This window comes from Pseudopipra pipra, chromosome 4 (assembly GCF_036250125.1).
Source record: "Pseudopipra pipra isolate bDixPip1 chromosome 4, bDixPip1.hap1, whole genome shotgun sequence".
Taxonomy (NCBI): Eukaryota; Metazoa; Chordata; class Aves; order Passeriformes; family Pipridae; genus Pseudopipra; species Pseudopipra pipra.
Genome location: NC_087552.1, coordinates 7,096,905 through 7,110,286, shown reverse-complemented (window position 1 = coordinate 7,110,286; position 13,382 = coordinate 7,096,905). Strand labels below are relative to the sequence as shown.

General features: G+C 38.5%; 1 protein-coding gene across 4 annotated transcripts in view; it reads right to left on the bottom strand.

Annotated features, from left to right (window-relative positions):
- Nucleotides 1-13,382, bottom strand: part of LARP1B (La ribonucleoprotein 1B) — a 42,373-nt gene that overhangs the window by 15,872 nt on the left and 13,119 nt on the right. For 2 of the 4 annotated variants that reach the window (XM_064651499.1, XM_064651497.1), the window contains exons 6-18: nt 10,562-10,705; nt 10,288-10,456; nt 6,323-6,467; nt 5,961-6,135; nt 5,000-5,172; nt 4,466-4,837; nt 3,468-3,588; nt 2,722-2,927; nt 2,225-2,331; nt 1,554-1,711; nt 1,098-1,242; nt 479-588; nt 143-270 (exon numbers count right to left, since the gene is read on the bottom strand). In XM_064651499.1, the coding sequence (XP_064507569.1) occupies nt 143-270; nt 479-588; nt 1,098-1,242; nt 1,554-1,711; nt 2,225-2,331; nt 2,722-2,927; nt 3,468-3,588; nt 4,466-4,837; nt 5,000-5,172; nt 5,961-6,135; nt 6,323-6,467; nt 10,288-10,456; nt 10,562-10,705 (2,153 nt within the window). Of the gene's footprint in view, nt 1-142; nt 271-478; nt 589-1,097; nt 1,243-1,553; nt 1,712-2,224; nt 2,332-2,721; nt 2,928-3,467; nt 3,589-4,465; nt 4,838-4,999; nt 5,173-5,960; nt 6,136-6,322; nt 6,468-9,269; nt 10,254-10,287; nt 10,457-10,561; nt 10,706-13,382 lie in introns of those variants that run through there. The other 2 variants (XM_064651498.1, XM_064651500.1) reach the window with 2 other exon arrangements.

Here is a 13,382-nt window from a genome sequence, read left to right as displayed (position 1 = left end):
ATACACTTAAAGGACTAAAAGGATTACACCCTTAGGATTTGTCAAGCTGCCTTTTGGTGAAATCACGGACTGTTTTCAAATTACTTTGCAGTAAAAATATTAGTACACCAAATATTTACTTAAAATAGGTATTGAAACTTACCTCCACTCTGAAGTCCTCCAGTCTCTTAAATTTACTCAGGTATTCTTGCAGTTTAGGGTCAATGGCTGGAGTCTTGTACTGAGAGTATTTTAGGTAAGCCCAAAATTTTTCCAGTCCATACAGCTGACCTAGTAATGGAAGAAGATAATTTTAGCAATTTACAAATACCAAATTTAATTAAAATCTTAATTATTCACTGTTTACGGAGAACTGAAGACAAAAGAAATACAAACAAAAGCTGCGCTTGGGTTAGTTAACAAGTCAGTGCCAAGGAACTGGTATTATCTCCAACTAACATTACCCCAGTGTGAGCAGTGACAGGCCTGCGATAATTACCAGCTTCATAGTCCCTCTTTGTTTCTTCTTGGAAATCCTCAAATATTTCTTGTCTGAATTTCTTTTCCAGGCCATAGCTGTAAAATCTAAACAAGCATTCCAAGCCATACCTGGAACAGAACAGAGAAGTACGAAAATGTACCTCATCTCTTTGGCTCAGAGAAACAGAGGTGGAGGAACTGGGAGAAAGGAAGGGAATAATATTCAAGAGCTAATGGGCAGCAGCAATTTCCTTTGTGGTCATTTTTTCCAGTATTTTTGTAAGGCAAGAACCGGTTTGAACAAGTTGAATGAGGTTAAGAATGTCTTCACCTACAGAAGGAAGAATCTTAAGAGTGTTAGTACAGAGCTGACTTGTCACAGTCAACAAGTTACAGGATTTTGTGGCATTCAGGACTGATTGCAAGTCAGGAAATGTTGCACATTTAGCTATTCATCTGCAAAACACAAATATATACTGATTTTTGTTATTAAAATAACTTATACACACAGCTATTTTAAAAGATTTACAAAGAGTCAAAGACAATACTAAAAACAATCACTTCAGATACACGTAAACTTCAGTCATTGAAAGGAATGGTAAGGCCTCAACAGTTTTTAATTTCCAGGAAAAAAATACCTGCAGTGTTCTTTTGCATCCCCTAGAGCAAGTTGTTTGAATTCTTCATACATTTTCTTGTTGAAGTGATCTCTCAAAAAAAAGGACCAGAAACGAAAAAGTGTGTTCATTTCTTGGGACTGGCCAATCCCCAACCGTTTCCTCTCTGGATGAAAAAAGAAAAGGGAAACCAAAAGTACTATTTTAAATCTTCAGCAGAATATTTTCAAGTGCTTTTCCTTTAGTAAACACACACAAGACCTTCTGGAAACTGCAGTTCAAATTGGAGGGTATTTTTTTGGTCAGGGAATGTAAATTCAAATGGAAAGCAGAGTTTCTAAAATAGAGGCATCAAATAAATTTTGCTTTCCTTTCCCAAGAAAAATTAAGGATGAGGAACAACGTGAAGAAAACTGGTATCAAATGACACGTGGTACCTCCTACCTAAAATTTTAGGAATTACATGGAGCAGCTTACCCATTAAACACTTTCGCCGGTATTTGTGGTACACCTGTTGAGTAAAGCCATTTTCCTTTAACAGTTCATGAGAAGGGTGCTGAAATTTTGGAAGAGAATTTGGGGTACAGCCATAACCTGCTAGTGGAGCTCCTTCTGAAGGCGAGGCATTGGAACTGCTGAAGAAAAAAGCCAACACATTTCTGACCCACAAACAGCTTTTCTACAGAATCAGTTTTCACCCATCCTGACCTATGCAAGGACTGTCAGAGTAGTGCAGTCACCTGATGACTGCTACAGTGCCTGCTGGGGGCCCAGTCATCTGATCTTGGATGCACATCAAGAAAATCAGATTTTGTACTAATATGTCAAAAAAAGAGGCAGTTTTGGACAAGGATAATTAAACATTACTGTCATGCTTGATTTTAAATGACCACTTAAAAGCAAAGTCACTGATGTGAACATCAGTGCCTCAAGTAATGTTACTGCTGCTATATCATGGATCAAACAACATGAACACCAGTCTGTCTAGCTTGCTTCCAGACAGTCTTGTATTCCATGTTTTTGTCCTTGATTACTTTTTCCTAGCTTCCACTATATTTATAAATTGTCTTTTATCACATCCTGTTTATCTATGAGAACTGAGAACTAACTGCAAACAAATTTTCCACAACAACAACAAAAAAAATTACCTCAGAGAGGATGTTCTAGGCCTGTGGTCCTTGGAATCCATCACCCAACCAACGTGGCATTCTAAGGGAGGATTTGTACTGTGGCGTGTTTTTCTTTTTCTAGGAGTCTAAGGAAGTAAATGAAGGATTTATTTCCCTAATTTGACTTCACTCATTCTCTCCCTCTTAAGACAGAGATCTAAAAATTTTATATTCTATTATCTAACATATTATAAAGTCAAAAAACTCCAGTTTCATAACCTAAAGGTTAGTCTTATATAACAAATCAAAAATTTTTAGGCACTAAACTTTCAGCAAGGACTTTTAAGAAAGAAAACTCAGAAAAAATTTAATAGAAATAAAAAAAATTGGAATATGGTAAATATTTTGGAGATAGAACTATAAAAGAGTACGAGCATTTAATTTTTTGCCTTTTAATTCTTGTTAAACTGTATGCACTAACATGAGTTTTATAGGCTTTTTCTGTTTGGTTTTTTTTAGTGTGTTTTTCCATTTACCTTTATATCAAAGGATCGTGCTTGTTTAACAACAGGGTAGAACCTGGGTGTTTTTTTGGGATCCTGTAGCCTTGGGGTGCGAGGTGTTCGCGGGATCAAGCCAGGGTGAAAATGGTGGGAATCTGGAACTGCTGTTGGCAGTGATCGAGCTATTCCTGCTTTTGGAGGTACTTCAAAACTTAGGATGCTACAAGTCAGTTCTTTTGCTAAATATGAAGGCAGGAAGGAGAAAGTGAGGTGGTTTTATTAAACTACTTCAAAGATGCTATTAGTATGTAAGCTAGTAAATGTTAATACTACCACTAAGAGGTAAGATTTGGACATTGTGACTGCTCAGTAAGGTTATGATACAGGTAGAAAATTCTTCTAATCTCACTTCCTTCCATCCCTGTGTCCCAGAAAATTGCTAGTTTCTATAAAATGTTTTGCAACATCAGTTTACTTTACACATTGTAATTTCCAAATTACACAAAAAGCACCTGGTGCTGGTATATAGTGACAACAAAACAGACCACTGCCTTCAGATGGTCATAGGTATCCTGAGAAGTACAAATATCAGCATCGTGTCATTCAATGGAAACAATGCTACCGAAGAACAGCTGATAGTTTGAAAAGTGAGCAAAGAAAAAGTCCCTCAGACTGCTGACTGAACCAAAATTAAAATATTACACAGGCAGAAAAACTTAAAACACCTACAGAGTTGTTATTTATTCCAAAGATTCTAAAAAACAAATACTTTTACTTACCTTTCTGTAACCCTGGAGGTCCAGGAGGAACTTCTTGGGTTAGACCAGCCATTTCTGGTGCAAGAATAACAAATTCTTCCTTACTAATGAGGTTTAGCTTCTTAAAGTTCTCAATCTCTTGCTGAATTAGAGAAAGCAAATTGTAAATGCAAAGCAGGGTAACAGAGATCATCCTGAGAAACAAGTGCATTTCATAAAGAGAAAGTAAGCCAGAATTAACACCTAAGTACCCATGCACCTGCCTCAGGTGGGACATGTGTGTGTGTGCATGCTGTGCGTGAAAAATCTTGTTAAAACACTGTCAAGACCATAACCACAAAAAAAATATTCCCTCTTGTTGTTTGCTATTTCTCAACTGTCCTCTTCATGTTTGCTGGTTTTCTTGGTCCATTTCCTTTGTAATAAAAAAAAAAAATCCATATTCTGAATTCTATGTTTATTTCTTGCTCTTATTCTCAACATTCATTTCTGTCTTTGTCAGCTTGTTTTTGCACCGACATGCTCCATTTGTCCATTAAGCTACTTCTCCTCTTTTTGCACAGATAAAGCCCCTTCGCCTCACCACTTAGTGTTTAGGTAACTCCATTCTATCATTCTAACAAACTACAAAGCAAACAGAACTTTAATATAAAATTACCTTAAAATTACTGTATTACTTTCTTATCATTATCTCATCTCAGACCAGTGCTCCCTTCCCCACTAGGTAGGGGTTTGCAGTTGTTATGAAACAAACTATTCAAAGAACAGGAAAATATTGGAAAACTTGAACCATGTCCAAAATGTTAAAAATAGTTCTAGAAAATATTCATTCATTGTTTTTGGTCAAGTCTCTGACAAGGAAAACTTGAGTTTGCTTTCAACTGTAAAGATAGTTCAATAGATCTGCAAATTACTGACACTTTTCTGTAGCATTTTACAACTACATAGCAGATGGCTGAAATTAATTTGGGAACTCTATGGATAGACATGGTTTTCAGGTCAAAAATTAAGAGAATTACCTTCATCGTGGCATCATTTTCACTCTGATCCATCCACAAATCCTGTTCATAATAGTACAAGCCGTCATTAATGACTTTAGCAAGTTCTGATGTAATTTTTGCACGGCACACGTGGTTTCCAGTATTGTCTCCACAAGGATGTTTTTTCAAATATGGTGGTGTCTGTGTTACAATCAAAATCTTGTTTACGTCCTGATCATCAATTTCATAATCAGAATCGCTGTCTGACCAATCAGTAAATTTATTCTTCTGCTCCTGAATTTGTTCCATCTCTTCATCAAACAAAAACTCAAGTTCTTCTTGTTCTTGTTCTTCTGGAGGTGGGGGTGGTTTGTGTTGATCTGCTGTTTGGTCAGGTATAGGAACAGTTTCCTAAATTGGAAAAGGTTTTATATTTGAATTGGATAATGATTATCCAAACTGTATTGCATTATCAAGTATCACATATGTTGACATGAAAAATCTCGGTTTTCAGTATAATCTCAAAGTTGGCATTTGTTTATTTAAAAATAACTTAAAGGGCTTTAATTTTACCTTTAGTTTGACTGTGGATGCCCGATGCCTCTTCTTCACTTCTATCCAAGGTTCCGAGTCCAAATCGGGCAAACTTGTAGACAGTCCTTTAGACATTGTCTGAAAATTACTTATTTCAGTGTTTTCCTTTGGACTCAGTGGGCTTCCCATTCTTGGAGAACTCGGTGCAGACTCTGGTAGTGGAAAACAGTAGTTCAGTTCCTGTTGTGGATTGTTTTGGTTTTGTTTTGCTGGTTTTTTAATTCTTTCACTGCTCTTTCTTTTAACCACAGCTACCATTTTTCTAACTCTCTGGTTAACAGTGATCAAAGAATTTCTTCTCACTTTCAGGAGACAGCTTTTCACAGTTCACACAACATTTCAGGATCAAATCAATTCTAAGAACTTATTTACATGGAAAGTTTCTAACAGTCTGTGAGAAATTACGTGTTATTCAGAAACAAGAGCAGCATCATTAGGGATGTGTTTTCTCCATGCCATTCTCTGTCTCCATGCATGGGTGCATAACTCCATCTTCATTCTTCCCATTTAATTCCAGCCAACATTTTAGTAAAAAATTTTCTTGCCAAGGGTTGTCAGCGAACAAACCCATCTCCCTATTAATAATGTGAATGAGTTTCCCATCCAAAACAAGGATGCACCAAATAAAGAATCAACTTTCAGCTGCTATGAAAATGAAGTAGATTTTATGACTAATTTAAGATTAATATTAGTAATTCTACAGGACTGTAGTCCGTCATTCTATATTCTGGCAAATGGTCACAGCCATAACACATAAGAGACATTTTGATCTACTTCACATCAGCCATGTGACTTTGCATGTGCAAGGCTGGCAGGTGGATCAGCTGAATAAACCATTAACAAATGTACAACTTCTATTGTGAAATCAGTATCAGGAGGCAAATTTCCTAAGCTAGACAGACACTCCTAAAATTATGTTTCTATACAGTAAATCCTTTACCTGCATGTGAGCCAAAAATTTGTCCTGGTATGAATTCTGGACAATTGATGAGCTGAGAAAAGTCAGTTGGAGGCAGGCTGCATGAAGGAGGACCTGGAATTGGCCACTTTTCTGGATCAACCCTTTTTCTTAGTCTCTGATCCACAGTTTCAACTTCTGTGCTGTCCTTTAGGGCCTGTGTGACAAACATACTTTAAAACCATCCAAAAAAGAAAAAACCCAACAACTTGGCCATTTATAGCCTCTTTATAAATCCTTTTCATTACAAACAGAAATTTTTCTTAACTCATAGCACTAACTTTAAATGGCAGCATAGAATTAACCAAGCAACTTCCCACATACATACTTCTGAATGATTTTACCTCCAAAATGAGTGCAGCATTTGTAGTCAGAGCTTGCATCCGACGGAAGCTGGCGATCAATGAAACAGGCAGAAATCCTTGTTGGTCCATCTTTCTCCTCAGAAAGAAGTCTCTTTCCAAATTTTCTGTGCTGAAATAATACTCACTGCAGAACGAAACATACAAATCTGAGCTTATTATAGGTTAAAGAAAATTCCAAAATAGCAACTCAGATTCCTTAATAAAGTCTTCCATTAAAAACCAGACAAAATCATTCTTCAACAGTTGTATCTTTTCAGCAAGACTTACAGAGCACCAAGGATGCTTGACAGAGTAAGACAGACTTTTGACCCAGCACAGCACAGAAGGGTACAAATCAAAGCCTTGTTACATTTGCATATATGAACTACATAACCAAAACCTACGCTCCATTTTTCTTTCACCCACCCCCCTCCCTCATTACTTACATGAAAAGAAGGAAACAATATTCTCTTAGCCTCCATACAGATGAAGGACAAGTACTGCTTACAGTCAGGGCATAAGTTATTTCCCACACAGCAGTATCAGTGCACCTTCATCCTGAACTGCATCTTTTATTGTCTCACTTTCCAGTGCATTAGAATGCTTAAATATCTTATCTGAGTGTTGAGGCACATATATATACTCTGAATCATCAAGCATGCTTGTGGGAAGATGAGAAAACAAAAATAGTAATGAAACTTGTCATGAAACTGTACCAAAAGGCATAACAGTTCATGGAGAAAAAAAGTCTAAAAGAAGAGATGATGATTAGTGTATGAAGAGGGATAGGACATTTCAGAAATCTGATAATACCACAGAACAAAAGAGACGAGGGACAAACAGCAGAAAGACAAATCTTCAACAATGAAGCTGCTCTAGGAAATGATCAGGGTGTCAAGACGTTTTACACTTAGTGAAGAGAAAAAGTAAGGAATTCAAATCATGATCTGTCACACAGAGCAAGAGAATGAGAAAACATTCTAGGAAAAAGAATGGAGAAACCCCCCAATTTAATCATGACAACTAAAATCTAGGCCTTTCACAGAGCTTACACATCATACCATGATTTTGCACGTTACATCCAAGGAATACGACTCCTCATTGCGTTCAGGAAAACGCAGGTAGGAAATATTTAACGGAAAGCAATTAAAATTCTATGACATAAAAATAGAGGTAGTGCAAAAAGAAAACAAGAGGGTATTAAAATGCTGAGGAAAAAAGCAACACGTGCAAATGAAGATAATTCTAATTTCAACAAAGTGTAAAACTAAGTCTCTCCACTGAAGTTTGGATCAAGGTCAAAGTTACCAAGAGGAGGGCACTTCGAAGCCATCATTGACCTACGGAGCACCTTGATACCATTTCTTTCTCTAATTTTTTGTAGTTAAAGAAATTGAAGCAAAAGCTGGCTATATGAAACACACAGAATCACACACAGAATATTCTGAGTTGGAAGGGACCCACAAGGATCATCGAGTCCAACTCTAAAGTGAATGGCCAGTGACCTTGGTGTTATTAGCACCAACCAACACTCAGCTCCAAGACAGAATGAATATAAAGTCTCAAAGTTGAACAACAAGACAGGACAAATGAAAACACTGCTATTAAATCAAAGCAAACAGAGAAGAGAATAGGGCTTTTGGAGAATTAAGCTCTTACTCAGAGCTAAGTATGATCAGTGAAGCAACTGTGCACAAAGAGTAAGTTGCCTTCAAGAATATCCTATTTACTGTTCTGAGCTGCTACATTCCTTTTCCCCTCCCAGTCTAGAAGATAAGCAAGCACAAATGCCATATACCAACATTTTACTAATGTTACCTTTACAGTCATACAGTAAAGGTAAAATCTTGTAACGATTCACCTAGTTAAAAATTCCACAAGCAGAAATGGACAATGACTGAACTTGACTCAAACTGCCTCACTTGATGTCCATCACTCTAGAAAAAGGAATGTGAAAGACCATTAATGATAAATGAAGACAATGCACAAGTTTGCTCCAAGTAGAGGGACAAACCTAAACACACACACACGCCCTCCAGCTTTTTTCTTCTTCCTTTTTCTCAGAGTCCATTTGCTTATTCTTTAATTAATATTTGAACTTTTACTTATTTCTTTATTTTCTAAAGCGAGAGGACTTTTAAATAGAGTTCTGCATTTTGCAGACTGAGGAGCTGCTAAGCACTGAAACTTTTCAGGCTGACAACTTCGGCCTGTAATTAAGAACACAGAAGATATTTTTGTATGCAATACAAATATTACTCTCTTGTACATCAAGCTGGTTCCTGGGACAAGCATAAGCTGCTTGATAGCAGTGTGTTTTTTCCTGTAATTACACATCAACTCAGTTGGACACAGTCTCTAAGATTTTTCCATGTTAAGCACATAAACTTTTAAAATTTATCCATTCACTAGGATTCAATCTCAATTCTTTAATATATTCTAATTTATCTTGGACTCCATTAGGAACTCTGAGACCTAATAGTTTTGTGTGGCTTTATTCTGTAAATACTTCCTTCTTTGGCATAGTCACTTTAATATTCTATAGCTAAATTATGAAAGGTAGACAAAGCCACCTCCATTTAGAGGTTAATAATAGGTAACTGATGAATAAAGTCTGTTTCCCATAATTTTTCATGTGATAAAAGAAGTGAATAGATTAAAAGAACTTTTTTCTTAAGGAGCATAAAAATAGTGAAATTATGTTCTAAACCTGCTCAAGAATCTCTCTCTCTCTCTCATGGAAAGTAAACTCCATAACCAAACTGCCTCAGGAGTTCATATCAGGCAAGCTACCAATGGCTGTGGTTAGCCAGCCATGCCAAGTCTTCTATTAACACCTGCCAACCTCTTGGTGCTAAAATAAAATACAAATATACCCAGAAGTCAGATGTGACCAATGCCATAACTGACATTTTTCTCAGCAGAGGGGGACATCGTCATGTCCTACCTTAGAAGGTCTGGATTCTACACTGCATGCCCAGAAATCTGGCCAACAGTGGAGTGGCTGTGCTCCTCCCCCACTTGTCTGAGGACAGTGCAGGCCGATTATCCTGACATGGGAGTACATGTCCACTGTCAGGTCTCATAGGGGGGCCTGGCAGCAAGAGTAACAAAAAAGACTGCAATAGAAGTTTTGAAGTTGAGAGCCACATGTCAGATACTTTCTGCCCCTAAAGAGGCTTTTTTTCTTCCTTTTTGCGTCAACTGCAACAAAAGAAGCAAGAATAAAATAAGCAAGTTGCTGTATGGAATACAAGGGCAATCAAAAACCACCACAGAGGCATCGCAGAGAAATGCTGTTGCAAGTACTGAGGATGAAATATCTGCCAGTGGTGGAAACTGTCTCTTTAAAATGAACTAGTGGCTTCCAGGCCCTTTTTGACTTGTCTCCTGGTGATAATCAGTCTTCCAGATGGTTTCTCATTGCCTAATGGTGTACACGAGAAAGTAAACATTTCAGATTATTGAAAAATCAAGTATCATTGCAAAACTACTCTCTTTCAGTTACATGTTTCAGGTGAAACACACTGAAAACATAAAACTAACAAGACTTCTCAAAGTGAAATTGAGAGCAAATAAGGGAAACATCACCCAAGAAGAGCTTTATAGGCAAACAGACCAACAGTACTCAAAAGCACAAGCTCAGAGACATCCATATCTCAATTACATGACAACATAAAAAGGGCTGTGTACCATAAATAAAACAGGTATACAAGTTAAAGCCAGACTATAGCACAAGATGCAGAACAGCTTCCTTAAAATTCCTCCCCATTATTCATGTTTTTCCACCCCAATAATGAATAAATTTGCGCTGACACTGCTAATGGTCAAAGTTAACTCAAAAAGTTCAATTGAGATGGTTAATATCCATCTTGATATGGATAAGGATTCAACACTGTTTGAAATTAATTATTTTATCTTAACTAGATCTCTAAAAATATTTATACATTAAGCAATCGACTTACATTTGGTGTTTTATATATTCCTTGAGAAGTGCTTCATCCACAGAATACATCTGCACTCCTGTTCCATCACCATAGTAATACATCACACCACTGTTAAGCTCAGGCTGGAATACTTGGTCAATTCCTTCACCATACAGTTCTTGATAACCAACTGAATACTCAAAGTTCACTTCAAAATAAAGGAGAACATAAAAGAATAACATGAGAAAAAGAAAACAATAGCATTATAAACATAGTTTTAAATTTTTGTCTAAGTATCTATTTCTTTGCATACTGCTAGGGTTTCCTCTGCCTCTCCCTCTTCCTCTGCCTCTCCCTTTTCCTCTGCCTCTGGAGAATCCTCGGATGCTGCCACCTTCACTCCTCACGCTGCACACATCATCGTGGTCGTCTCTCTTTTCTCTATCACGACGCCAATCTTGAAGAGAAAAAAAGCACATCACAATTAAACATCATGGTGCCAAGAAGACCCTTGTAACAGAAGAGTTCTCAGCTTGCACCCAGGCAATCCATAGACCCAGTTGTGCTGGCTGAGACAGGTGGTCAGAGCTTGAGCTGCAAGAGAGAAAGGGGAAGGTTTGCCAGCTGTGACTGAGGGTGAGTCAGGCAGGAGGTGTTAGCAATAAGGAGGAGTAAATGGGTTGACTGGCAGTCAATCCGAAATGCTTCTGAAGCAACTGGACACTGGTGCCAGCTCAGGAATCACAGAACCTACGATCAACATGGGACAGGAAGAAATGATCATGAGAATACAGTCTCCTCCTGCAGAGAACTCCCAGCTGGAAATCACAGAATTGTAGAATGGTTTGTGTTGGAAAAGACCGTAAAGACCATCCAGTTCCAACTCCCCCTATCATGGGCAGGGACACTTTTCGCTAGACCAGTTTGCTCAGAGCTTCATCCAACCTGGCCATGAACACTTCCAGGGATGGGGCATCCACAGCTTCTCTGGGCAACCTGTTCCAGTGCCTCATCACCCTCACAGTAAGGAATTTTTCCTAATATCTAATCTAAACCTACTTGCTTTCTGTTTAAAACCATTTGCTCTTGTCCTGTCACGACATGCTCTTGTATAATAGTCCCTCTCTGTCTTTCTTACAGGCTGTCTTTAGGTACTGGAAGGCCACAATTAGCTCACCCTGAAGCCTTCTCTTTTCCTGTTTGAACAAACAGGAAAATTCTCTCAGCCTTTCCTCACAGCAGAGTTACTCCATCCTTCTAATAAACTTGGTGGCCTCCTCTGGACTTGCTCCAACAGGTCAATGTCCTTTCTGTGCTGGGGACCCCAGGGCTGGATGCAGCACTGCAGGTGGGGTCTCACCAGAGCAGAGCAGAGGGGAAGAATCACATCCCTTGACCTGCTGCCCACAGGGGGCCAGGATACAGTTGGCTTTCTGTGCTGCCAGCACACATGGCTGGCTCATGTCCAGCCTCTCATCCACCTGCACCCCCAAGTCCTTCTTGGCAGGGCTGCTCTCAATCTGGTCATCCCTCAGCCTGTGTTGATAGTCAGGGCTCCCCTGATGCAGATGCAGCACTTTGCCCTTGGCCTTTAAAAGGTTCCCATGGGCCCACTTCTTGATCTTGTCCAGGTCTCTCTGGATGGCATCCCATCCTTCAGGTGTGGCAACCACACCACTCAACTTGGTGTCACCTGCAAACTGCTGAGGGTGAATTGATCCCTTTGTCCAGCTCTTGATGATCCTACTGGGGATGGGATTCCCATGGCAATAGTTTTCTGGAGTCTCCTTTCTGTTCCTAGAAGCCGCTGCCTAACACTCACCTGACTCTGCCCATCTAACAGTCTGTTCTCTGCTGGTCATACCCCAAACCAAGACTTTTACTTAAAGAGGCCTTTTTGATAACACACACAAATCTAAGACAAGTCTATAAGAATACATGTAAGGTTTTCATATAAATACATGGTCTGCACATAGCAAGGGAGGGCAAGGGAGAAGCAAAAGAAAGGAAAACAAGCAGGTCCAAACCAGACCCCAGGGACCTTGGCTCCACTCACCAGAAAACTTAGGGACAGGTGTAATTCTCACTTCACTCATTAGAGAAAAGGAAGCCCCTCTCACACAATTTCTTTCTCTTCTCCTAACACTGTCAGAGACTTCCATGTTCAGTTAGTGACCTTTGCTTAAAGTTTCTTTAAGTTGTAATTGGTAGTCTTCCAGATGCCAAGGGACCACTTTGTCAGAGGAATGCTGAGGATACAGCCCCTACTTGATCAAAATGAGAATTGCTAAATTTAAGAAAGGACTGACTAAAGATATGGTTCTTTGTATTAAAAATCTTGTTTTACTCTTTTTAATGAACCCTACAATACATGTATGCTCATGTATTCAAGCCATGTATTTTCTGTCAAATAAGATTCTGAATTTACAAATATCATAATCTGTATGTGTGTGTGTCACTGGAAATTTGGACCTTTGCACTTGTTGCCCTCAACCTTAGAGATTTCAAATGCGTACATATTACTTGAACTATTTTCCCAAATCAGTTTAATTTTTGCACCCTGAGAGCACCTGTGGCTCAGACACATATTACACCTTCGTGAGCAAGTGTTGTATTTAGCTTGAAATGTTTTTTTTTTATTATTTCAACGCAATGTTTGTGAAAAGAGCAAGAGATGTTCTACATTCTCTCACACTGAAACTGGTCTCGAATCACTAGAGCCTTGAGGCAGAGTTCACACTACATGTTTTTAGTCATTTGACCATCCTGAGAAAAAACTGCTCAAGAAAGTGATAACTGGTAAAAATCCTTCCCCTGTCCATCCCTCAGACATCCAGATCAAACCCTTATATCCACATTCCTAAAATAACTTCATAAATTCCATCTCAGTAGCATGCAGTACTTATTATAATGAGCAAACATTTAAACTGTTAACATATATTGCCATTTTAAAACTTAAACCAAAGACTTACATTCAGCCTAAGATTTCTGCCACCTGACAAGCTATATTCACAACACCTGACGACCTGAAACAGTACTAGTTGTGGTGTTAGTGCAACTTTTCACATGGCCATGCTGAGAAACAGGTCATGGAACTGAGGTCCAGCTTAAAGGTAAAAACGACATCACTAGAA